The sequence below is a fragment of the Nipponia nippon genome, unplaced genomic scaffold, assembly GCF_047370975.1.
Source record: "Nipponia nippon isolate SJK-2023a ecotype South Korea unplaced genomic scaffold, ASM4737097v1 scaffold_4, whole genome shotgun sequence".
Classification (NCBI taxonomy): domain Eukaryota; kingdom Metazoa; phylum Chordata; class Aves; order Pelecaniformes; family Threskiornithidae; genus Nipponia; species Nipponia nippon.
Window position 1 is genome coordinate 6,640,192 of NW_028262358.1, and position 23,074 is coordinate 6,663,265.

At 42.0% G+C, this 23,074-nt stretch overlaps 2 protein-coding genes and 1 long non-coding RNA gene across 9 annotated transcripts in view; 2 read left to right on the forward strand and 1 right to left on the reverse strand.

Annotated features, from left to right (window-relative positions):
• SLX4IP (SLX4 interacting protein) overlaps positions 1-11,943 on the forward strand; it is an 84,755-nt gene extending 72,812 nt beyond the window's left edge. For 5 of the 6 annotated variants that reach the window (XM_087773687.1, XM_087773688.1, XM_087773689.1 and 2 more), the window contains 2 exons: positions 4,389-4,498; positions 5,991-7,790. In XM_087773687.1, the coding sequence (XP_087629813.1) occupies positions 4,389-4,498; positions 5,991-6,807 (927 nt within the window). In that variant the 3' untranslated portion in view covers positions 6,808-7,790. Of the gene's footprint in view, positions 1-4,388; positions 4,499-5,990; positions 7,791-8,089; positions 8,235-11,004; positions 11,163-11,282; positions 11,334-11,831 lie in introns of those variants that run through there. The other variant, XR_015708023.1, reaches the window with a different exon arrangement.
• Positions 11,944-14,669: 2,726 nt separating this feature from the next.
• Positions 14,670-23,074, reverse strand: part of JAG1 (jagged canonical Notch ligand 1) — a 38,533-nt gene continuing 30,128 nt past the window's right edge. For both annotated transcript variants that reach the window (XM_087773686.1, XM_087773685.1), the window contains exons 14-26: positions 22,705-22,869; positions 22,082-22,195; positions 21,330-21,443; positions 21,106-21,219; positions 20,865-20,981; positions 20,320-20,347; positions 20,121-20,206; positions 19,176-19,289; positions 18,846-18,955; positions 18,528-18,764; positions 18,067-18,198; positions 17,415-17,565; positions 14,670-16,653 (exon numbers count right to left, since the gene is read on the reverse strand). In XM_087773686.1, coding sequence (XP_087629812.1) covers positions 16,196-16,653; positions 17,415-17,565; positions 18,067-18,198; positions 18,528-18,764; positions 18,846-18,955; positions 19,176-19,289; positions 20,121-20,206; positions 20,320-20,347; positions 20,865-20,981; positions 21,106-21,219; positions 21,330-21,443; positions 22,082-22,195; positions 22,705-22,869 — 1,940 coding nt within the window. In that variant the 3' untranslated portion in view covers positions 14,670-16,195. The remainder of the gene's footprint in view (positions 16,654-17,414; positions 17,566-18,066; positions 18,199-18,527; positions 18,765-18,845; positions 18,956-19,175; positions 19,290-20,120; positions 20,207-20,319; positions 20,348-20,864; positions 20,982-21,105; positions 21,220-21,329; positions 21,444-22,081; positions 22,196-22,704; positions 22,870-23,074) is intronic.
• LOC148053083 (uncharacterized) lies at positions 16,747-22,865 on the forward strand. Its single transcript, XR_015708024.1, has 5 exons — positions 16,747-17,029; positions 17,284-17,502; positions 18,553-18,784; positions 21,661-21,781; positions 22,749-22,865. It is a non-coding gene; the product is annotated as an uncharacterized LOC148053083 (long non-coding RNA).

Sequence of the window (23,074 nt, forward strand, 5' to 3'; positions counted from 1 at the left end):
GTAGAGCAATATTCTGCAAGTCCAATCAAGGAACTGTATTTCAGGGTGAGAATAATATCCATTTCTGTACTTGGAAAACTTCTATGAATGTTTTATGATGTGGTAGGAGTTCATAAATAGAATTGCTGGGACAGATGCATCACTACATTGGAAACGCTGAAAAATTTGCATCGTTAAATTGTGGGAAGCTTTTCCTTCATGTGGGATGGGAGAGAGCAGAAGACTAGACCCAAGGTCCTGTCTCTGTTGATCTTCTCTCAGTTAGATTACAGTATCTGATTCATCCTTCACTGACAAGCCTCCTCGCTTGCTTTACGAGCCCTTTTCTGTTTATCAGATTGGCAAGAGTCCTGCCTGACCTCTCTGATCTGCCAGTCATCTATTAGAACAGTTCTGAAACCCACAGGTTATCTTAGATGGTTGAGCTCATGATACTGCTTAGAGTGACATTAAGAGAAATCATGCAATTGCAAACTCGCATAAAGCCCCCCTAAGTAAGTGTTTCTGTCTGATTCATTTTACCAATTTTAATTTTATTCATTTGTGTGTGCCTGGGATAATACTTTATTTCATTGCTTCATCTACGTTATTATATTCAGAGTCCCCTCCCGCATGCCACTCTGATACTAAATTTGATTTATTGGACCCATTGATGTTTTCTATTAAATATTTTTGATGAGCAAGTTGAGCCACATTGATAAATGCAATTCAGAAAAAAAAAAGTGTGGTTTGAATTGTACTTTCGTTGTTTACCAGACATTAAATTGAATTATCCCTTAGTGTTACTCCTTTGGTTTTATACTTTCTAGTTGTCTCTTACAATGGGAGGCGGGAAGGGGGGCAGCATTGTTCACTTTGGAAATTTTTCTCAGCCCAGCATCCCAAACGCTAGACTGAAAAAAAATAAATTAATATTTGTAGGAGTATTATTGTCAGGCTGAAAAGGCCAAACCTTTCACGCTTCTTCAGGATAATGAGTTGTAAGGGTTCTTCACAAGTGCGCATCCATGAGTAGTTCTTTTACAGGTATTTAATGCTGTATGACTGAATTCTGCTGTCCTGGAGAGAGCTGCAGCTGGCAGTCGCCACTTTTACGTTTTTGAGGGTTCCTTTTTCATTTTGAATGAGATAGTAAGTTGAGTAAGATAGTAAAAGAATGATTTTTCAATTTGATAAGCTTTAAAGCAGGTATATTGTGTGCCTAAGAGTCATGTTTCTCTGTAGGTCTCAACAGAGGTTTTTTTTCCCAGGCATCTCTCTGGATAAGTACTAAGGATCTTAAAATCAGGTCTTGAGAGGCCAGTGTTATGAGCAGGTAGGGTAGTAAGACTTTGTAAGCATCATTTCTGCAGGCCCTTCTTTGCTGAGTTTTAGTGACAAAAAGGAGCGAGCTTACCCTAGGATTTTAAGAGCACATATTTCTAATAGAACTTGGCAGTTCAAGGGCTAAAGAAGCATTTTAATCTTTTGTGCCCACCCAGTCTCTATACAAATGTAAATATGTCTGCCTTTAACAATTTGCCAAGAAATGTGGTTTTAATTTGTGAGCAGCAATCCCACTCCCTGCAGCTCTTTCAGAGTCAAGTCACAAGTCTGGCGGTGCTTTGACGTTTTTCTCTGTCATGGTGTCATTGTTTATATGATGTCTGTTTCTGCTGTCCTCCTTTTTATGCCTGGAATATTTTTCTTTAATTATTTCACTGCCTAAAAGGAATTTGGGATTACTAGACAGGATGAGAGCAGATTAAGTTTTTTTCTTTCTTTAACGAGTCCCGAAGTTCCCATAGGAAATAAATAGTATTCCCAAAACAGACAGTGTTTTTTATTTTTTTTAATTAACTAAAATTATTAAGTCTAATAAAGAAAATAAAGGAAGTATCACCAGTAATGGCTGAGTGTCTTAGTAGTATATGGAGTGCCCATTGTTGTTATTTATGACTCTCTCTGCCTTCTATTGTGGACTTATTCCAGCCTTAGGGAGTTTACATCACTCCTAATAGCAAAAGGCTCTCTGGTTCCCACAGAGTTTTTCAAAGACTGACTCATATGCCTTATGTTAATTGTTCAGCTCTCAAAATACAGCACTTACAGGGTGTGGTTCCAAGGGGAAAATCTACTGTACTTAGAGGGCATGTTCAGAAGTGTTTCACATATAAATCATTTTGATTTTTAATTTTTTTAACGCCTTAACCCTTTTCTGTCACTGCTTTATGTGATAAGTTATTTGAAAACAAAATAAAAGGCTGACGATGACGTAGTGAGCGAGTGTGTTAGCCCTCCAACTCTGGACCATTAACTCCAGTCTGACTCAACTCACAAGTGACATGGCTTCGTCATCTTTGCCTCTCTCCAGGGTCTGCTCTTCACACCCTGGCATGACAGTACGCTCCAGGCAACAAGCGTGCCCTGTTCATAATCGGATGCAAGTTAGAACTGAGGTTTATTGCTTATCTGCAGGAGCGAGTACGTGTGGACAGGAACTGTCCCCAGTCCTCCTCTGGATTTCGTTCAAAGTGCTACTTTCCACCCATTGTTTACCACATCGACAAGAAGCGCCGTAGCGGACCGGTGACCCTGTCCCGGTGTGCCATGTCGATATCCTCAGCTTGAGAACTGAAGAAGATTTAATAGAATTAGCCTTACTAGAAAGGAGAATAAGGAAAGTTCAAATGCTTCTGCTTGTGCTTCTGTTCTCTGGCTAAGTAAGAGTGCTCTCCAGCTGCTTTGATGCAGAATGATTGTGCAAGATCCTTCAGTCTGAGTTGTATGAATGTTACTGGAAATCAGAACGGTTTCTACAGACTTTACAGTTAAGAGTCTGTGTCTTCTCTTAAAATTGGCAAAGCTCTTGAGTATCTTTAATAATATTCCCTTCCTTAATAGCTTACAAAAGATGAAAATGTCTTTAGTCAAATTAGGGGAGTCCATACCTCTAACAGAATAGAAGCAGCAATTAATCCCTCAGATTAAACTAGTTAGGCTTGATTTCTGAGGTTGAAATCACATTGCATGTATGTCCCATGTGTTTTCTGCCTGCTGCAAACACACGTTGCAGCATTAGTGGACAGAACTTCATGCATCTGTCAATACACACAGAAATGTTTGCGTAATTTGCCTCCAAAAGGAAGGCTCAGAACAGCTGTAGTTTTTTAAACTGGCGAAATGGCTTTGTTTCTTTGCCTGACTACCCTCTTGCTGCTAACAAAACAGGAAGTTGTTTTCACTGGCGTATTCTTCTGGAAAGAGCGGTGAGGTTTTACCCCTTCTCCTTTAAAATGGAAATGAAAATAAAAATAGGCAGGGCTTAATCCCCTATAAGTGACAGGTTCCCGAGGGGTGTTCCAGGCAGTGGTCATGTACACGCTTTGGCCTCACGCCTCCGCGGTCTTTCTCTACTTTCTTCAGTTCTTTCGTGCCGCCTGGCTCCAGCGTGCTAGCTTCACAGCGCGGCGCAAGAAACAGTGTAAATAAGCACTCCCTACACTTGATGAGCCCCAATCAGAAGTCGCATCATGCAGGCTGATGAAGAAAAATGCTATCGAAGAAAAATGCTATCAAAGAAAAGGAGGTGCACAAAGCCTCTTCTCTTCTTGACTTTGCCGCATTTTTTTCTCTCCTCTCCATAGCCTCAGAGAGCATAGTTTTTTGAAGTATGTGGTAGTTACTAGTGAAGTCAGCAAATGGCCCTTCTCTCATTGAGGTTGTTTCATTGTGAAAGGAAATGCTCACAGCTTGAAGAAAAAGAGCATTTTCCTTCCCTCCCTCTCGCCCCAGCCTCGTATTATATAAAACCATGGTGCTGCTGTTAGCTGAGACCAGAAAGAATTCCCCTGTTGTCCTATAGTAGCCAACCGCTACAAGCTGTGAGCGTTTGAATGTTAGTATTAAAAGTTTTAACCCTTGCCTTCTTAAATGAGCAAATAACACTCTGCGTATTTTTTTGCAAGTATGGAAAATTATGGGAATTCTTCTGAGAATAAGTGTATAGACCACTGCGCCAGTCAGTCTCTTCAGAAAAAAAACTGACAAACATGCTCCTGTCTGCAAGAGAGATTCCTGGCATTTGTCACAGTTTGAGCCACAAAGATGTCAAATATTTGCCAACAGTTTCCTCAGACGGTTTGGAAAGCTACATCCTTTACATTACAGTCTTGTTTGTTTGCGGTATATTTTAGCATATGAAATATGTTCGTTGGGAGTCTGAAATGGGGAGGGAACTGACTAGACTCCCAAATATTAAAAGATTAAAAATAATTCTGTTCCTCTTAGACTGCTCAGATCAAAATAATAAAGAACATCTGTAAGTCTTAGTATTAGAAATGGAGTGTTATATGAATAATCATAGCTTGATGTGTCACGTTTTAAACCTGTATTTTCTTTTGGAGCAGAAAGAAGAACTTTCCAATGGGACATCTGAATATTTTACGGAATCTGCTGAGAACAAGAAGCTTGAGATTAGTCTGAATGAACAAATAAAGCAAGACATCTTGAAAGAAATGTATGTCGCTATTCTTTCTAAGGTGTTAAATGTATAATCTGGTAAAATTTGGGTAAATAGAATCTAGCCTATGTAATAGAATTTCAAACAATATAAACTCCTTTACCAAAGATTATTTTAAATTGCTAAGAGGCTACTACTCTAGTGTGGATAAGCACATAAAATGATCGTTGTTGTTTTGTATGGCAAGAAAGGAGCTATTACAACCCACATAGATATCTCACATAGCGCTAGGCAGAATCAAAACAGGGTGTTTTTTCCTTGAATGAAGCTCTTAGCCAAAATAAATATGTGATGTTTGAATCTGGTGAAAAACACTTTGCAAATATTTTTTTTCATTTTGAGAGCCTGCAGTGTATCACGATATTAGTCTGGATCTTTGGTCACAATGAAAGGGGGTCTCTGGTGCAGTGGATGGGGAAGGTTAGTTGGTCAGCTGAACACTTTACTGGTCCTCTGCTGTACCAAGATGCCGTTCTTACTGGTGCAAGCTGCCGGTAGCCCCAGATCAACTGTGGAATCAGGGATTTGCTGTGAACTCTGGCAACTTTTTACCCGTGTTGTCTCATCCATGTTGTCTTTAGAAATTAGATTAGATTTGGAGGTGTGCCAGCTCTACCTGTTTTGGAAGAGCCCTCTTTCTGAAGAGTCAGATATGCCGACCTGGGAACTGCTGGGCATCAGCAGAGCAGCAGAAAGCGGTCTCAGCACGGGACGATCTATAGTAATATCTTCAGACTCAAAATCTTACATAGGCAGCTTCAGTACTTGTGCATAAAGTTCATCTTACAGCCTATGTGAAATCTAGATTTGTAGGTAACACGCTGCCGAGGAGTGTTTATGTACTGACACTCCATCAGCTCCCTTGTGATCCCATTTTCCTGTATAATTCCTTTTAGAATATCATCTACTTGCATTACCTAAGTCCTTCCCAGATGAGCAGGCTTGATACTAGATGAGTGGTGGTTAACTTTAAAGTAATGCTTTGAAATGTCCTGGGAAAAATTCCAGGGGAACATTCTAAAATAGAGATTAGAAACTCTCACACAGAGACGCGCACGCTGCCTCTCCCCGCCTGCCCCCCTCTATTCTTTAGATATACTTTATGCATGTGAATATATGGGGATGGTTTGAAACCATTTAGGCGCTCATGAAATACTATTTTATCTAGCCAGTTTGGGAAGGAATTCAATATACTTGTGCCGTGTTGACCTTTAACGTCTGTAATGAATCCAGTTCTGCCTCTTGGAATAGAATGTGAACTCCTTCATGGCTTAGTCATTAATAAATAGGGTTCCCCTAGTGCAGTGGAAAATCGGATGGATAACACTTGATATTATCCACACTAGACAAACACTACCGCTTGTCAAGGTTTTTTTTTTCCACATTCAGTCTAGGTTGCCCTAGTGGTGTTTCAGAGTTTGTAAGAAGGGCAGATTGAGGCAGTGAAGATTCTTTTTTAATTTAAAAACAAAATTCCTTTTTATTGCAGTGCGAAAAGGACAAAAACAAGGAAAAATAGCACAAGCAAACCTCAAATCAGCAAGGACTCCGAGAAAGTGTATCTTGGCTCAGTGGACTCACAGACAGGGAACAGAAAGAATGACGGTCAAACTTCCCTCGGTCCTCAATCTGAAGTGAAATGTAGGAGTGCAGGACTGCGAAAGGGCTGCATAAATACAGCTGAGAGCAACTTGGAGCTTCCTGTTTTAGAGCTGGAAAATGATGTTAATCAGAGACAGCCAGATGATGTTGGCAGCCAGCAAAAACCTCGCTCTGTGGAGTGGTTGAAGTCGAGTCTTCTAAGCGAGAACCCTCCTTGTAGCTCTGAGTCAGCGCTGCTAGGTGCAAAACAAAGTCAAAAAGTGAGCAAAACACAGGCTCAACAAAAGAGCTGTGGTTCAGAAGAAAAGTTAGAGCATTTAAAAAAAGTATCTTCTGAAGGGGCTCCTTTAATTCCTAGCAATACAGAAACGAGTAAGTGTGATGATGATTGTTTAGGTCCGTTCCTGGAGGAGAAGACCCCACTTAATTCCAGGTTGTTTTCTAAAGAAGACTTAACAAAGACGGCGTCTGATGAGGAGTCACTAACTTGGGGAAAAAACCTCTCCTGGCCTCTGTCTGTGAGGAACAATACAGTGCAGACAAACAAAAACGAGCCAAGCACAGCTGCTGAAGAATTGTCTGTGGTGCCATCATCTTGTTTAGAACCGCAGCCTGTGTCTTCAGAGAAGCTTACCCAAAAAAGAAAAAAAGAAGTTGAAAATGGCCTCAAGAAGTTAAAACTGCGAAGGCTTAAGAAGTCATAAAGTCTGAAATATTACCTTGGTGGCATGGGTGGACAGCCAAATTTGTGTTCGGAAAGCATTTGCAAAACGTAGGAAGCAATCCAAAATAATGAAAAGTAATAAAAAGTCAAAATGAGATAAAACTTTTTAAGAAAATGTAGTTAATTAAGTATTTTAGTCATTTGGAACCGTAATGGAGATAATTCTGTTAAGTCTTTAGGAATTAAACATAAATATACAAACCAGTGTAGTATTTATAGAAAGAAAAATCTCTTACAATATTTACTAAGCAAAATTTTAGATTTATGTATGCTTTAGTACTATTAAAAAGTCACGGCAGCTGATGACAGCCAAAGTTAAAACCACTTTTGTGATCTGTTAGCAGCTGCAGTTATTCAGTGTTTTGCTTGTTTCTGAACACATAGTTTATCTTAGTAAAAATTAATCCTTTCTCTGTATTAGGAAGTTCATGGTTTATTCACATGATCTTTACAACAGTAAGGTGAATTGAGGTTCTTTCAAGGAAGTCTTCAAGCAGGATTTAATGCTGCTGCTAATTTAAGGCCCACATTTTCAGAAGGGTTTCAAAATAACTATCGTTTGTGCTTGTGCAGTTTTGATATGAACTCCTATTTCTAACCCAAATTGTGGATACAAGTGGTCACGCATTCAGTCTTTGGAAAAATTAAGACTGGTTTTATATATGCAATCACCTCGATGTGCAAACATTGCTACTGGGAAAAGTTCATACGGAAACATGCATACGCATCTTCATGCATTCGTGTTTCAAAATCAGGCCTTCTTTGCGTGCAAGGACTGTTTTTCATGTCTTAGCGGTACCCAAGTTATGTCTTATTTTACGATGGAGGTAATTTTTAATTGCACAGTGCTTTTTAATACTGCTTTTGTAACTTGTATGCTAACGCGCTAAGGCAATGTAACTTTTTATTTCATGCTTATCTTTTTAAAATGTTTAAAATAAAATTATAAGCAATTTGCTTTCATCATTCTCTCAAAATCAGTGTGACCACGGACATTTTATGTGAAGCACTTTTGAAAAATCTTACTGACACATACTGACGACTGTGGATATCCTCGTTTAGGTTAGTAAGACGACTCACATCCATAAGCGTTCGAGTTGGTAGTGTAATGCAGGTCCTTATGAGAGTTAGCGACTCGGCAGTTGACAGCAAGACACTGTCAGCTGAACAGCATCTTTCTGCTATAAACAGCTTCTCTTTTTGCGATAAATCAAAACGATTCTGCATGCCTGCTAGAAGACACTTTCTTTTTTTTCTTTCAGCCTGTTTGCGTGATGTTTCTCACAGTGCTTTGCAATAAGGTTGCTGATGCGTAGCAATCTTTAGGCTCTGCGAAAAGGTCTTTCCTAGTAACAAGCAAAACCGAGGCTGCAAGTGAACCTGGGTTTGGAGGAAGAATAGCCTGAGGTATGTTTGCTGTTGTCTTTTGTATCGGCTCGAGATACTGGGCCAGGAAGGGAGTAAAGGGCACCTTTTTGATGGACTTACAAGAGGTATAAGGACATTTAGTTGAGTATTTATCAGAAAAATAAGAGTAATTAAGATAGAATCATTTAATAGTTTATATTAAAGTTTTAGTGTATATTTTCTGGGTGGCTTCTTTAAGTGCTTACAGTGAATAAACTGATAAAAAGTGGTACAAGCACATATTCTGGAGCGCAGTTTTAACTTTCCATTATTTCTACTTTGCTTTCGCTTGGATCTTTGTGAGTTTCCCGTGATGTTCTTGGTTGCACCAGATACCTACAGGAGAAGTTGAGATGATTATGCAGTAACAGACACATGAGTTCACAAAATCACTTCAGTTGCTTCTTTGCATTTCATTCCAGTTAGGAAGAAGACCTTACGCTTGCTTTTGCAAACTGGCAAACACACTGATTGTATCCGTGAAAATTGTGGATGGTCTTGAGCAAGTACGCCCCAAGTTATTACTGCTAGCAGTTTTGGATTCTGAAGCTTCCCTTCTTCTTGCCTTTTTCCTCTCCACATCCATTTAACTCAAGTATTGGGAACCAGAGGGCAACCACATACAGTTTGTATCACCGCGTGCTGTTGCTATGTATAGTTCAACCTTATAATTACACTTTAGTTTCAATCTTAACTGAATACCATACCTGCATGCACCCTTACAAATGAGTGTCATACATTTACAGGGGGCTTGGGTAGATTAAAGCACTGTCTATGTAGCTAAGAACACTTGATTTTTCCTTTAGGATGTTCTGTGACTTAAAATGCTGTTTCCCATCACCTCACTGGTAGCGTGGGAACATCCTCCTTTCAAAACCGTGATCTTGCAACAATAAGGAATGCGGGGCTAGATCGATGAAAGGTGTGAGAGCCTAGAGAGTCAGAACAAATACAAGTAGATTTTCTCAAAAGTGCGTAGTTTTGTCATTCTTACTGTAATTACCGGCTTGTGAGGTTCCTAGGGTCTTTGTAGCTGTGTAGTCAGAGCTTAGGTCCTTTAAAAAGCTGTCTCTTGGATCCTCTCAGCAATGCAGTTATTCAGGGAAAAAGCTTTGAATTCAGGGTCATTTCTGGATTTTAGATGGTGTCGCTGCTCAAAACTGTTCGTTCTTTTGTCTGTGCAGCAGGACTATTATTAAAGTTTCCCTTTTGCAAACCGTATGGGAGCTTTACGTGATGCTGTGGCATCCAGGCCGTATTGTGGCCGTATGTCTCTGTCATCTCTGCACTTTAAGCCCAAGGTTATTTTCTCAGTCTTTGTGTTTTTCTTTATCAACAATCCACCTGCGCCCAGATGCGTGGCAGAGGTGTGGTCTGACCTGCTCGCGAACCACAAACCTGATTTCCTAAATCAGGTTTAGGAAAAAAAAAAAAAAATAAAAGAAGCTGGAAACTGAGCTAGAGTAAAATTAGCAGCTTGCAAGTCTTGGCTGTGGCTTTCTGTTACCAGTTTGCTCCTGAGCAGCATTAGCGTACCTTTCTGTTGAAAGTAATAAATATTTAAGGCTCTGTTCTGTGCTGAAGCTGCCATTGAAGCACAGAAACAATTTCTTTGGTTCATTTTTTGTTTTGGGTTTGTCTGTTAGGTTGGGTTTTTTCATTTTCAGAGCTGCTTTGAACTCATCTGAAATATGTGTAGATCTGAGACTGGCTAAAGCCCGCAAGGCAGAGGTCACATTGAAAAATATATGTTGTCTTAAAGAGAAATAACTGTCTATTCCAAACCAGCCAGCTTTGGGTTGGTTTGGTTTTTGCTTTTTTTTTTTTTTTAATGAATCATCTGGTTAATTTGGTCTGTGCTGTTTGCTGATAGTGAAACAGTCCTTTCCTAGCCAAACACTTTCCTAATGCGTGCAGACTACCGTTTCCATTATTCTTTACATCAAAGTAGTTAAAAATATTTGTTTAGTGAACTTTTGTCTTTAAACACACATCAAAAGCTAGACCAGCCTTGTATGTATTTATTTATAAAGAGGAAGCAGGCTGATGTAAAATCTCCTTTGCCCAGTGCTGATCGGTAGGAAGGTTTTAACTATCGCAAGCGTTATTTTGAGTAATAAGCTTTGTGCTGGTCCTGATACGATCTGTCAGGTTGTAGTTCCGCGTACCGGGGTCCAGAGCGAATGGTAGCATCTTATTACCATTGCAGAGCCGCATTTCTGTGTTAGGCTTGACTTGAATAATTTCAAGAGCACCTGTTGCTAACCAAAAAGGAAAATTTTAAGAACCAAAACTTTCCTTGCTGCAGGAAGCTTTGGCCAAGCGTTAAGTCGCCTTCTGAAGGCGTTTATTTTGTCAGTGTGAACTTCCTTCCCTCTCGCCGCTCTGCACGCGGGCCGCGTTGGCTGAGCTTTAATTGACATTTTTGTATCATCGTCTCGTTGGCTTCTGACTGGAAAAATGGATCCTTTTTTACGGAAAAAAATGGAGGACAGCATTTTCTGTTTGCGATTGGAATAAGGAAGACGTAAAATGCAGTTAGACCATCCCAGATTGCGTGTTACGAGTAGTTATCTCCTTGCCTGTATCAGTATCTGATAAAAGGTTTCACACTGTATTAAAACACTCTAATGCAGGCTTGAGCAAACAGAGTTAATAGTATCAAGAGTCTTTTAGCCAGCAGTGGGAAGTGTGGGTTGGCCTCAGAAATTAGCTTTAATAAAAGGCACTCCTCACTTTTTTGCTTTCTGCTTTTTTCCCCTCTAATAAGCACTAACTAGCATCCAAAAACCTATGCGAGCGAGACGATGCGGGATGGCGGAAGAGCAGCGCACCGAGCCTTTCATCAAAGGGATATCAAAGCGTTCTGCAGCTGAAGCTGGGAGGGATATGCATATGCTTATTTTGACAGTTGGGGCAGCGCTGAGGGTAAGCAATTTCTTCAAGGTAAAGCAAGCTGGTTAAGGAACTCGCACTGCGAATTCTTTCATCAACTCGTTCAAGTATTTTTGAACACGGCTCTCCCATTTTGTTCATCTTCTTTTCCAGATAATTAAAATGGAACCTGGTAGCGTGTGACCTTTCCACAGTGGCAATAAGGTGACATTTTTAGATGGGGACTTCTGGTTTGTTTGTTCAGTGTCGGCTTATGCTGAGAAATTGTAAGAGAGTTGTGAAAACGATGTAGTGTCACAGGGCGTTTCAGCCATAACCTGGAAATTGTCCAGGGAATTAACCTCCACTCTCCTACCTCCTTTCCGATCCATTCCAATTATTCCAGAGCTGGGAATTGGCTCCCGTGAGAGCTGACAACGCGCCTTTTTTGAATGAGAATTTCACCGATGTGCTCCCATTCTGTCAAAGTTGCATCCTGTAGTATAGCTGAGACATAGTACCTCCGTAGTAGGAACTGGTGATCTAGCTCCATAACTGCTTTATTTGCTGCCAGAATAATTGTCTTTTTGATTTGTGCATCAGATCTTTAAAGAAAAGTGTCTTGAGCTATAATTCTAGAGATGGGCATGCCCCTTTTTAATATTAATGTGATCTCATAGTGCTGGAATGAAAAAAATAGAGATCTGTTTCTCCACCCGGTAGAGAAACTGGTTGAAACAATTTGCACATCACAGAGCAGGCGCTCGCTGGAAGATGTGGGCTGGAACGCCGGTCTGACGCCCTGCCTGATACCACGTCGCGGCCCCGGTGCGAGGTAAGCCGCCTGCCGAGCCCCCACCCAGCGGCCAACGGACCGTACAGAGCCTTCACCGCTTTCCTCTTCCTCACTCCCAGAAATTGGAATTGATCATTGCACAGCTATTTTACCGGGGTTTCCCCCTTTGGGGAGCAATAGCTAACCTTTAAACGCTGGTAAACAGTGACGGTGATGGCCACTGGTGTGTCAATACTGAAAGGAGGAAGTTGAAAAATTCTTAAATATACTTAAATATTCTTGCTGCGTCTAGAAGGGGAGGGGGAGCTTACACAATCACTTCCATCTTCTGGGGAGGAAAAGGCTGAATTTGGTACTTCCCTTGTCAGAACTTCTCATCTTTGCATACGCTAATAAAAACATTAAGCCTCCGCCTTGTGACTTGTTGCAGAGGGACTCCGCAGATGGCGAGGGTAGCGATGGGGGCCCCTGGGTGGCTGAGGAGGCAAGGCTAACGTCAGCCTGGTGGCCGGAGCGGCCGCGCTGGGGCTGGCAGATAAGAAGCTGAATCGTGCAATCTTCAAGGAGCAACGGAGAGCGTAGCTTTGTACGTTTTCTAGCTTGGCAGAGCGCTGATTAATTATATTAACTCTTGCCGTGCAGGTGTGTCAGCTGGTGTAAGAGCAAGCGCTGTTTCTGTGGAAAGGAAAATAGCTTCATCGACGAAATTGCTTGGAGATGCCAGTCTCCTGTTTAGGCCCTAAACTGGTTTGTGTTACTTGCCAGGCTTCAGACGTACGAGCGCTGGCGGGCTGACGTTTGCTCCCATTAGCAATGCAGAAATAGCTGTTCCCAAGGCCGTCTTTCCCCAGTAACACAAATATATTGGCGGTGAGGCTGACGTAACGTGCACAATCAGCGCCTTTTCGCTAGCTACCTCTCCGTACGATGGGCCCTTTCCACGCGGAGGCGCGGCGGCTTTGATGTGGCTGCGTTCGGCTCGCGTTGAACCAAACCCAGATTCGACAGGTTGAATTAGCTGTAGGTACAGCAAAGCTGAGGCTGCTAAGGGGAGCAATTTATATATATATATATTTTTAAAAGCTCGTATGTTTAAATGGCAGCTTAGGACGCACGCGTTTTTCCGTTCTTGGATGAATAAGGATCCTAAGGACAAACACGCTACCAGCGGGAAGCTTCTCCTGACTGCACAGAACGTGTCTTCCCAGAGTAGTAAACTATGTACTGGCAAAGTATAATTTCCACAAAAAATAAATGTGCCGTGGTATTCTGATGGGGAAGCCCTAAGCTTCGTGTTGCTATTTATTTTCATGACACCGGAGAACGCTCCGCATAGCAGCCCCCGGCATGGTGGTAGTTCTGGGCTTTGGAAGACTCTTTTTGTTTTAAAATCACCTGTGTAAATTTTGAAGCTACCCCTGAGATAGGAGGCTATAATTTAAAAATATCATTATAGCAAATTCACAGAATTCTCTTCCCTCCCCCTGTACAACTTGTGCGGCTCTAATTTTATAACGCTATGAGGTAGCGACGAAATGAGTTATATGGGAAAAATCGGTCGTGTGTGGAGAAGCTCTGTGGTAGCAAAACCTCTGCGTGGTCAGTACAGGGCTTTGTAGCACAGGGAAGGCTGGAAATAAAGAAATGAACGCTGTGCTCAAGGCTTTGACAAGTTTTGAAGCTTGAGGGACCCAGGCTCTGCTCTGCACTGAGCGGTCAGAGGTCTGAACAGCTTTGTCGCTGTCTTAAAGCCTGTAATTAGAATTTGCCTCCGTAGGTTTCGAAGCAGGCTGTCAAATTCGTGTCCCAGGACCAGCAAAAGCCCTGTTCTATTTTATTATTTTTTTTTTTTTGCTTAATAGAAGGCAGACTCGGATTTATTCCTGCAAACTCGGGTATGAATGTTTCAGTCATTTAGAAGAGGCCGTTGGTTTCTGCATCGTTGAATTTGAGACCTAGGTGCACAGCAGCCTTCAGGCAGGTGGTTAATTCAGCATTAAAAGCGGGGAAGGCCTTCAGCTGATCGCCTCGCTTTGTGCTTCTGAGGCGGGGGGGGTTCCGATAGCTTCAAGTGGCTTTTTTAGACAGGAGGCATTTGCTTTATTGCAGATTGTAGAAGTTGGGGAACAAAAGGAAAGAAATACTCCCGGGCGCTGTTTGTTTGATGAGGAATCCTTGAAGCGGGCAGGCGAGGCTGATCTCGTGGGCTTCCCCCTCAGCAGGCGGTAACCTGGAGATTCTGCGGTACCTAAGTTACGTGGCGCGTGGTGGTGGAGAGCCAGAGCAGTCCCCCGTTCCTGTGAATCTCCTTTTAACGTGAGTTTGCAATATTGATAGGATATTGTAAGAGTTTATTTTATGCTTCGCAAAGCACTTTGTGCCCATTAGAAATCAGTATCATCGGTGGCTGCTTTCCCATCCAGCTCAGCAGTTTGTGCCTTGCCTAGCTACGCGGAGCTGGTTACTCTCCGGTGCTGGCTCATCGGCCCACGCAAAGTAACCTCGTTGCACAATTCCGCTCCCATCGTCATCCTCGTAGGGGAGCGCAGGGAGGGACGTTAGCCAAGAGACACCGAGCGCAAGGGGGAGGCTGTGATTCGGAGCCAGAGGGGAACATGTCGTCATCTAACAAAAACCCAACTCCACTGACGTCGGCGGCAGGTCTTGGAAACGTAAACCGGCACCTGCCCCTGCTTTTGCACAGCTGACGAGCCGGGAACGCCTCCGAGCTCAATAATCTCCACGCTCTTTTATGTTTTCATACAAAAAATTTAATAAATATTACTTTTCAAGATTTATTGCCAGGAACAACACATCAAAGATGCATTTTCATATAACACTAATATCACAATACAAGGTATCTTCGCGATCTCGATGGTTAACCACCGAGATGCCTATGTTTATAAGCCTTTTGATCTTAAACGTTGTAATAGCACTTTGATTTCCTCACTTGTTAAGGCGGGCAGTGTAATCTATGGCAAACCTACACAGTGATCTTACTGGACATTCTACTGTTCAAGTATTCAACAACTAGCTTATTAGAAGAATACTCCCTAAATGCAGTAGATTACAAAAAAAGTCAAATCTACAAGTGGTTCAGTATTACATATTCATGGTGAGAAAAAAAAAATAATCAGAATTTACAAAATAAGATTGCTGTGTTTCCAACTTCACACGCTAATTTGATATTTTAATTACATGCAACCACTCACATTTCATCTACATAAAGTAATAGCTCAGTTTTGTTCCCTTAAACTGCTTCTTAGCAGATTCTCTGCCTGTCACTCGTTTTTCAAGTCTAAAGCAGCAAAAAAAATTTTCTAGTCTAATTAGCTAAACTGCCTCAGTCAGTACTTACAAATAGTCTTAAAGTGATACTATGGAAGGTGTTTCAAACGTTTGACATTGTACAAAAACCAGCATCAAGGCGTGAAAGCCCATCCTATTAAAAATAAACTATTTTAGAACACCTTAGTTTTGGCATATAGGCAACATGTAACAAGAAAATAAATTCAAAATAGAGAAGCCACAAGCTTACGATGCTATCAAAAACCTTCAGCTCTAAACACATACATATAAATAAAAAGGAATGATATTTTAAGGCTCTTGATTATTAAGTTAATAAATCAAATATACACAGTGATTAATAAAAAAAAGAATTATTTACATATCTATACAAACTTCTATTTTTGACACATTTTCCTCTTTAAATTCTTCATTTACCAGCAACTGCTGACAAGTTCCCCCCACCCACCCCCAACAAAAATACAATAAAAAAATAAATAATAAACTTATTTTTGATAGTTGCTGTGGTTCCGAGCTGCAAAGGCACTTTCAAATACAGAACTAGTTGTACGTCACCATAAAACCAATATACAAAAAACTCAAATTCAATAAATATAAATAAAATGTATTATTCTAGAGAGACCGTATAAATGGGGACATCTGGCAGAAAAAGAAAAAAAATAAAAATGAACGCTACGGAAGAGTAATAAGGCTACGCAATACCTTATGAAACGTTTCCATGATGTGTCAGCTACAGCTGAATTTACGGGAGGGCACTTTTGACTAGTTTTGCATAGATGTGAAATGCAGCACTTGGTATTCCAGCCAACCACAGCAACTATCATTGCCAGTGTAAGCCAGCTTGTCAAAACTTAAATTAACACAGGGATTCTAAGTAAATAATAGCCTTAGACTCAAATATTACACGACGGTTTAAGAACTACAAGCTCTTGAGTGCCTTTATAACGCTATTTAAAGGCCCTGCATGGCAGCACCCCACTGTCTGCTATACAATGTACTCCATTCTATTTAGGCTTTGTGCACTTTCCAAGTCTCTGTTGTCTTGTTTATTTGTCCAGTTCGGGTGTTTTGTAGGTGTGCTGTTGGGGGGCTTTTCATCTCTGTCTACCAAAGTGTACGCTGGCTGCTTGGCGAAGCGGGCCTTCTGCTGGTGTTTGTCCATGTCGTCTTCCTCCACCTCCGAATTGTGTGTCCTTATTTTGGCAATTTTAGAGTTTTTGTTCTCGTAGTCTTTAATGGGGACAGTATTTGCTCCGTGTTTCTCAATGGGGTTTTTGATCTGATTCAGCTGCTCCCTTACGTTGTTGGTAGTGTTGTCGTCGGACGCCGTGTGAGTATGGCTGCTCTGCTTTCGGCGCTTTCGAATGCACCAATAAAAAACAGTTACCAGGCAGCAGATCCAGGCTACTGTTAGGACCGAGCTCAGTAACGGCACCAGGAAATCTGGAAGAGATACGAGACCAGTTAACCCTGCTGCGAGCCAAGCCTTCCAGTCGAGGCTTTCTACAAAGAAACCAAGTCAGGGCGGTGTTTAAAGTCAGTTTAGGACTCGAATTTTCTTCCTCTTATCCACAGAGCCACGTCAGCACAGGCAACAGTAACGCAGGCTTCCTTACGGTGCCCTGCCGCGGCTCCCAGCTCAGAGGGAACATCTCCCGGCCTGAGGGCCGCTGGCTCCACACCCACCCGCCACGGTCGTTTCTCTCCCCGCGGCGGCCATCAGTAAGATGCCAGCGCGCGCCTGGCGCTGCGTGGACGGCCAGGGGACGCTTCTGACCTTAACACGGAATTCGTCGCGTTTGGACAGCAGCATCGCCAGGTAAATACACGGGAAGGGTCTCTAGTGTATTTATCGTATTTATTTATTGCATTTATCTATTGTATTTAGTGTATTTCTACTCTTCCGACTTCACTAGCTTGCTGCTTCCTTATTTCTCCATGAAGAAGGCTGACAAGTAGCAGCCCTTTCAACAGGTTAGGCCACTGGTTTAGAGCATTTTCAGAACTTTTTAGCTTTTTTTGTGTTTGTTTAAGTAATAAGATCCTGGTGCACAGCCTCCGTATTGTTCCCAGTTAACAGGGCCAAGAGGCAGAGATGCTCAGACTTGCTACAGATCTCAAAAGCGAGAAGAGCTTCACCCGCCCCGAAAGGCTGTTCTAGTCAGGGCGAGCGTACGAGTGTGCGGAGACAAGGAAAAGCTTACCCGTTTTGTTTTTCACCGGTCGCCGTTGTACTCTGACTTCCGCCACTGCAGCGATCAGCGTGTTGTTACCATCGCGCTTACTGACAAGGTCAATAATCTTATCTGTGATGTCTTTGATTGGGTTTTCATCTTCCCCTATATCTTCTGCAGACTACAGAAGAAGTCGTACAATTAATGCCAAATGCCAGCTCAGATGCGTGGGTTATCTGCTATTTATAAACTTTCGCAATCAGTTAAGGCTCTCAAGTACTTTTAATACTTAAAGAATACTTAAAAATACTTAATACTTAAAAATACTTAAAAAACATAGTTTAAAAAGCCCAGCTCTGGGCAGAAACTAATAATGCAGAATTTCTGTCCCTATCTTTAAGAAGACGGCAAAAAACCCCCACCAACCCCAAAAGCAGCGCTCAAGGGAGTATAACAGAAAACTGTTTTACTACCCTACTGCAGTTGCTACCAGATGGCAGCTCTCAGGTATGCACATGCAACCAGGATTTCTTCCCTGTTCTTTAAGGGAATTGGGATGGAAACTAAGCCACGAGAAATGCTGACAAAGCCAGGAATTATGATTTTTATGAAATCCACATGTTGCACACATATCCAAGCAATTAACTGCTAAGACATTTAAAAATATTCCAGGAGTACTTACAATAGCAACATGTATTTCATTGTTTGCCAAGTGCGAAGGCTCGCAGGTAATATAAATGGAATATTCAACAGAGACATTCTTCAGAATATTCAGATTCCTCAATTCACTGCAAATGTGCTCTGTGGTAAGTCCCTGGAGGACACAAAAAAGGTGTTGGGTTTCTTTTAACTACATGTGCACACGAACACACAGATACAAGAATTTATTCCCCCCCACCCCCCAAATAAGAGTTCTCAAGGGAAGAGGAGGTGGAATTCCCTCCAAATCAGCTTTTGTTCTTCTCTGGCCCCAAAAGTATTTAGGGTACAAGTCTGTATTAATCCTTCTATACCTTCTGTTTTCTTTGATAATAAGGGAGTGTCAGCTTTTACTGTACTTTTACCAGTCAAAAAAGTTGTTTCGTGCTCTGGGAAGCAAGCGCGCGCGTGCTGCAGCGTGGCGAGCTACGTTCTGCTACTTACTGGTGCCATCATTTCTTTATTAAAGGTAAAGGTGATGTTGGCACAGTTGTCTTGGTAGTAAGAATCAGAATTGCATTTGGTCTTCACGGGCTGTTGATTCGAAGGCCAACATTCACCCACCGCAGCACAAGGGTGAGTGAAACAGTGGTCGTCTCTAACAGGAACACACGCATGTCCAGCCGGGCAGTCGTTAGGACCTTTGGCGTGGATGACACAAGGTCGAGGACCACACCAAACCTAGAAGAGAACAAATACCAGTAAGTAACCGCTGGCTACAGGAGAGGGGATGGTATAACCCGAAAGACAGCACAGCCGTACCTTTGAACAGGTGACTTTTCCATTCAAGCACTGACAGGTATTACAGTCATCATCCCACTTAGCCCCATCTGGCATTACTCGAACACTGGTAATGCAAGGCCTTCCTGTAACTGAAGGGAGAGTGAACAAAATTATAAACTTAAAACAGGGAAAAAAAGTGAAAAAACCCTTTCCTAAGTTCATCTAAAAACTTATCACTAAGTTTGCTGCTTCAATAAAGATACTTGCTTTAAAACAACAACAAAACCCCCGTACAACCACAAACGCGTTAACATGCAATGACACAGCTCTTGCTACAAGTAGTGTGACCAGCTGTGACTTCTGGAATACCTTCTTGGCATCCTGGACCACTACGGCCCGGCGGGCAAATGCAACGGTACCCGTTAATTTCATCTATGCACGTAGCTCCAAAGGCACAGGGTGAAGACTGGCATTCGTTGATATCTGTGATGGGAAGGAGAGGAAATAAAAGAGTTACTCTATCGTATCCTTTTATTTTGTCAGGGAAAAAAAACAAAACAAAACAAAAACACATGAGAGATTTGCCTACTGGAGCTTTCTGTTCATTTTCTAGTGTCTACTCGGAGATGGATTCTTATTGGCAGCACAGGTATAATCTCCAAGCAAGTTCTTTGGAGTTTCTGCTGTGTGGCACTAACAAAGATCAAAACCTGACCCCTATGGCTACTTAAGCTTGTCAAGGGCAAGGACAGATTCCTTCTCGCAAACATGCTTCCTCTCCTTTGACGTACTCCAGTTTTGTCCCCCTGCTAGATTCTTCAACCCATGACAACGTTAAACCCCTTTCCAGTTGTATTACTACTATGAAACTTCTATTTCCATGGCTGTTATTAAAAAAAAAAGTGTTCGTGTCCTCCTACCTGTAATTATTATTAAATTACAGGGAAGTGCATACATCACCTCGGGGCTTGTAGGTGGATTATTAATTGACAAGGTTTTTGGCTGGCACGCTTTCATCTCAGGCAGAAACCTATGCCACGCAAACACACTAACTGGAAAGGCTATCCTGAAGGGCATTTTGCCCACTCAGCTGAACCAAGAGCTTTCAGCTCCAGCTGAGCGGACTTGAAGACTTCTTTCCTTTTCAGTACAAGTCCTGCCCTCCCCACATCTGCTACAGACCGAGATATGGATACAGAAGACAGGACATCTATCGTTAATCTGATCTACCACTTAACTCAATTACAATGATTGTCTCGCAACAAGATTCAAGCGAGACAAAAAATCAAGGTAGAGCGCCACTGAAACACTTACTGATCCTGCAGTCGGGACCTGCGAAGCCTGGAGCGCATTCACAGCGGTACCAGTTGTCTCCATCCACACAAGTGCCACTATTATAACTATAAAGAAAAGTCATTATACACATTAAAAAAACTGCTCCGGATAAAAAGAATCTGAAGTTCTAAAGCAACAAAATAAGCAAAGGATGAAAGATAAACATATTAAACCTTACCAAGGATGTGGACTGCAGTCGTTTGTGTCTGCAAAGCAAAGACAGAGAACATTAAATACGCCGACTTTGGCTAATACGACTCTACTGTCAGTAAAGAATGATCAAGCTTCCTCTAATGCCCCAGTTACACTTAGCTCAACTTTAACAAAAATATGCCGAAATTCTCTACTAAATTGGTTCCAGGCTTCTACCACAAAATTTGTTAACTACATTGTGGAACACATGTACACAGGAAGAGATCGTTGTAAAGAATCTAACAGGGGAAAAAAAAAAAATACTGTGGAAGCAGACAGAGCTGCTCGTAGAAAAAGAATGCGGGAGAAAACAAGACAACATCTGTCTCCACTTAGCTCATTTGCAACTTTCTCATGCCCAGGTCAAGGCTCTATCACATAAAGTCATTAAAAACAAAGATTCAGGTGATGCTAAAGCCAACATCAAACAAGCTTTCCCTTCTGGTTTCAATCTTCGCTCCAAGGGTGACAGGATGAGCTAATGTTCTCATCACACAACACTCTGGAAAAGTTCAAGCAGAGACGACTTACTCTGAGTACACGTGGGTCCTTCCCAGCCCTCCTTGCAGACACAAGTAAAAGAATCCCCGCTGACTACACAGGTACCACCGTTGTGACAGGGGTTTGGCAGGCAGCTGCTGTTCCTTGCTGTAACAGAAACAAGATTTGCCGCCAAGTTGTTAGAAAGCCGTCAAAACTGAGCCAAGAGGAAAAACTGAGGTCACAGATTCAGCGCTGCATCTGCTTCCTGGTGATTACGCAGGGTATTTACCTATATTACAAGTGGCTCCTTCCCATCCTGCCGGACACATGCACTTGAAAGTGTCCCCCTCGTCATAACATGTTCCTCCGTTGTTGCACGTTGCCTCGTCGCACTGGCTGTCACCTGTGAAGAACCCAAACTGCCCTTAATACCAGCGCTTTCTTAACACAACGCAACAAGGTGAAGCGGCCTAACAGAGCACGCCTGTTGTGTTTTGGAAATGCTGAACTTACGGGAGTGGCAAGTTTTTCCTTTCCACCCGTTTTTACATTCACAGAAGAAGTCGTTGACCAAGTCTCTGCAAGTTCCTCCGTTGTGGCAAGGGTTTTTACTGCAGTCGTTAATATCTAGATGTGTTAAGGAGAGAAAACAAGCTAAGCAATGTTTACAGAATTGACAAACACTTAATGCTTGAAAGGCACGTGTCCCATCCCTAGTTTTGGCCTGTGTTTCAATCATGGATTAAGACAGTATTTTAAAGCTTTAAGCACTGTCACAGAGATGAAGAATGTTCCACCACGTTCCTCCAGTTTGTTTTCATTTTTGTTTGTCATCTTGTTTCAGTAAACAAGAAGTGAAAAGGCCCATTACAAACTATCCTATCAGCCAGAAGGTCAGAGCTGAGTGCTCGCTCCTCGTCTATTCCCGAGACTGACAAAATACAAGATACGCCACTCCTAAAATGGTGCGTACTAATGCTCAGGGCTTCTTACAGAACGTTATCCAAAGGGTAGAGCAGAAACTTCAACAGTAGGAGAGCCAGGTTCTACGCCCAGTCCAGCTTCGTAACTTGGGTTTAGTTCTGATGCAAAAGTCTGGGACTTAGTGGGGAAAAAAAAAGAGGACACCTTGTCCTCTGCAGCCTTTGAAGCAGAGTTTATGTTGAATTGGCATCGGTCGCTACCATCTTAAACATCAGGAAGGAATGGCTGGTGCTGTCTTTATCCAAGAGATCTTTCTGCGTGCCGAAGAACGGTTAACTTACTTGTTTCACAATATGTTCCTTCCCATCCGTCACTACAAATACATTTGTAGGAGTTGATGCCATCGATACAAGTGCCACCATTTTTACAGGGGTTGCTCTCGCAGTCATTAATATCTGCAACAGTTTGGAGGGGGGGGGAAAGAAGAAAAAAAATCAAATGAGAAGTACAGCTACTAGAAGTCATCATCTTATTGCAGACTATTTGATGCTACTTCCATTTCTAAGCCCCTTTTGTGAGGAAGGGTTACAAGCAAGATGAGAAATAGCTGAAAAACAGTGCACAGAGTGATGAGCCTGTCACTCAACAATTACTATTAAAAACAACAAAAAAAGAGTCCTTAAGATCCATGTTAAACCCCACTATTAACTACCTCAGACCTTGTATACATAAGGTTTTTTAAAAACATACAATTCAAGGCCAGAAGGTTCATTACTGTGAACTTTCCCCAAGGCCTAGCAAATTCCAATCTGCCTCGCCCAAACGGGATATGAAAACTTAAAGCAGTTCCAAGGTTCGCTGTGTTACAGGAAAGAAACCTTAAAGCAGCCTGGGAGGAAAGGATGGAATCTTTTTCCAAAAAAGAACGGGGGACGGTAAAACATGTTATCTTTTTAGCTCTTACTCTCGTGGCAGTAGGTGCCAGTGAATCCTTTGTTGCATTCACAGGTGAATTTTCCACCTGCCTGGCTCTTGCATTTTCCGTGAGGACCACAGACATTTGAAGAAATATAACGAACCCCTTCCGGCGTGCTGTTAGAAGCTACTGCCACGGTACAGCTGTCAATCACTGTAGAAAAAGCAGAGACCTGCGTGAGGATTACCCATTCTATCTGATGTCTTAAGCCAAGAGCAACATTTCAGTTTCCAGTGATGGACTTTTAAAAGACAGACATATCATAGAATCATTTAGGTTGGAGAAGACCTTTAGGTTCGCAGAGTCCAACCATAAACCTAACAGCGCCAAATATGCTTGCTGCTTTGAAATAAAAGGA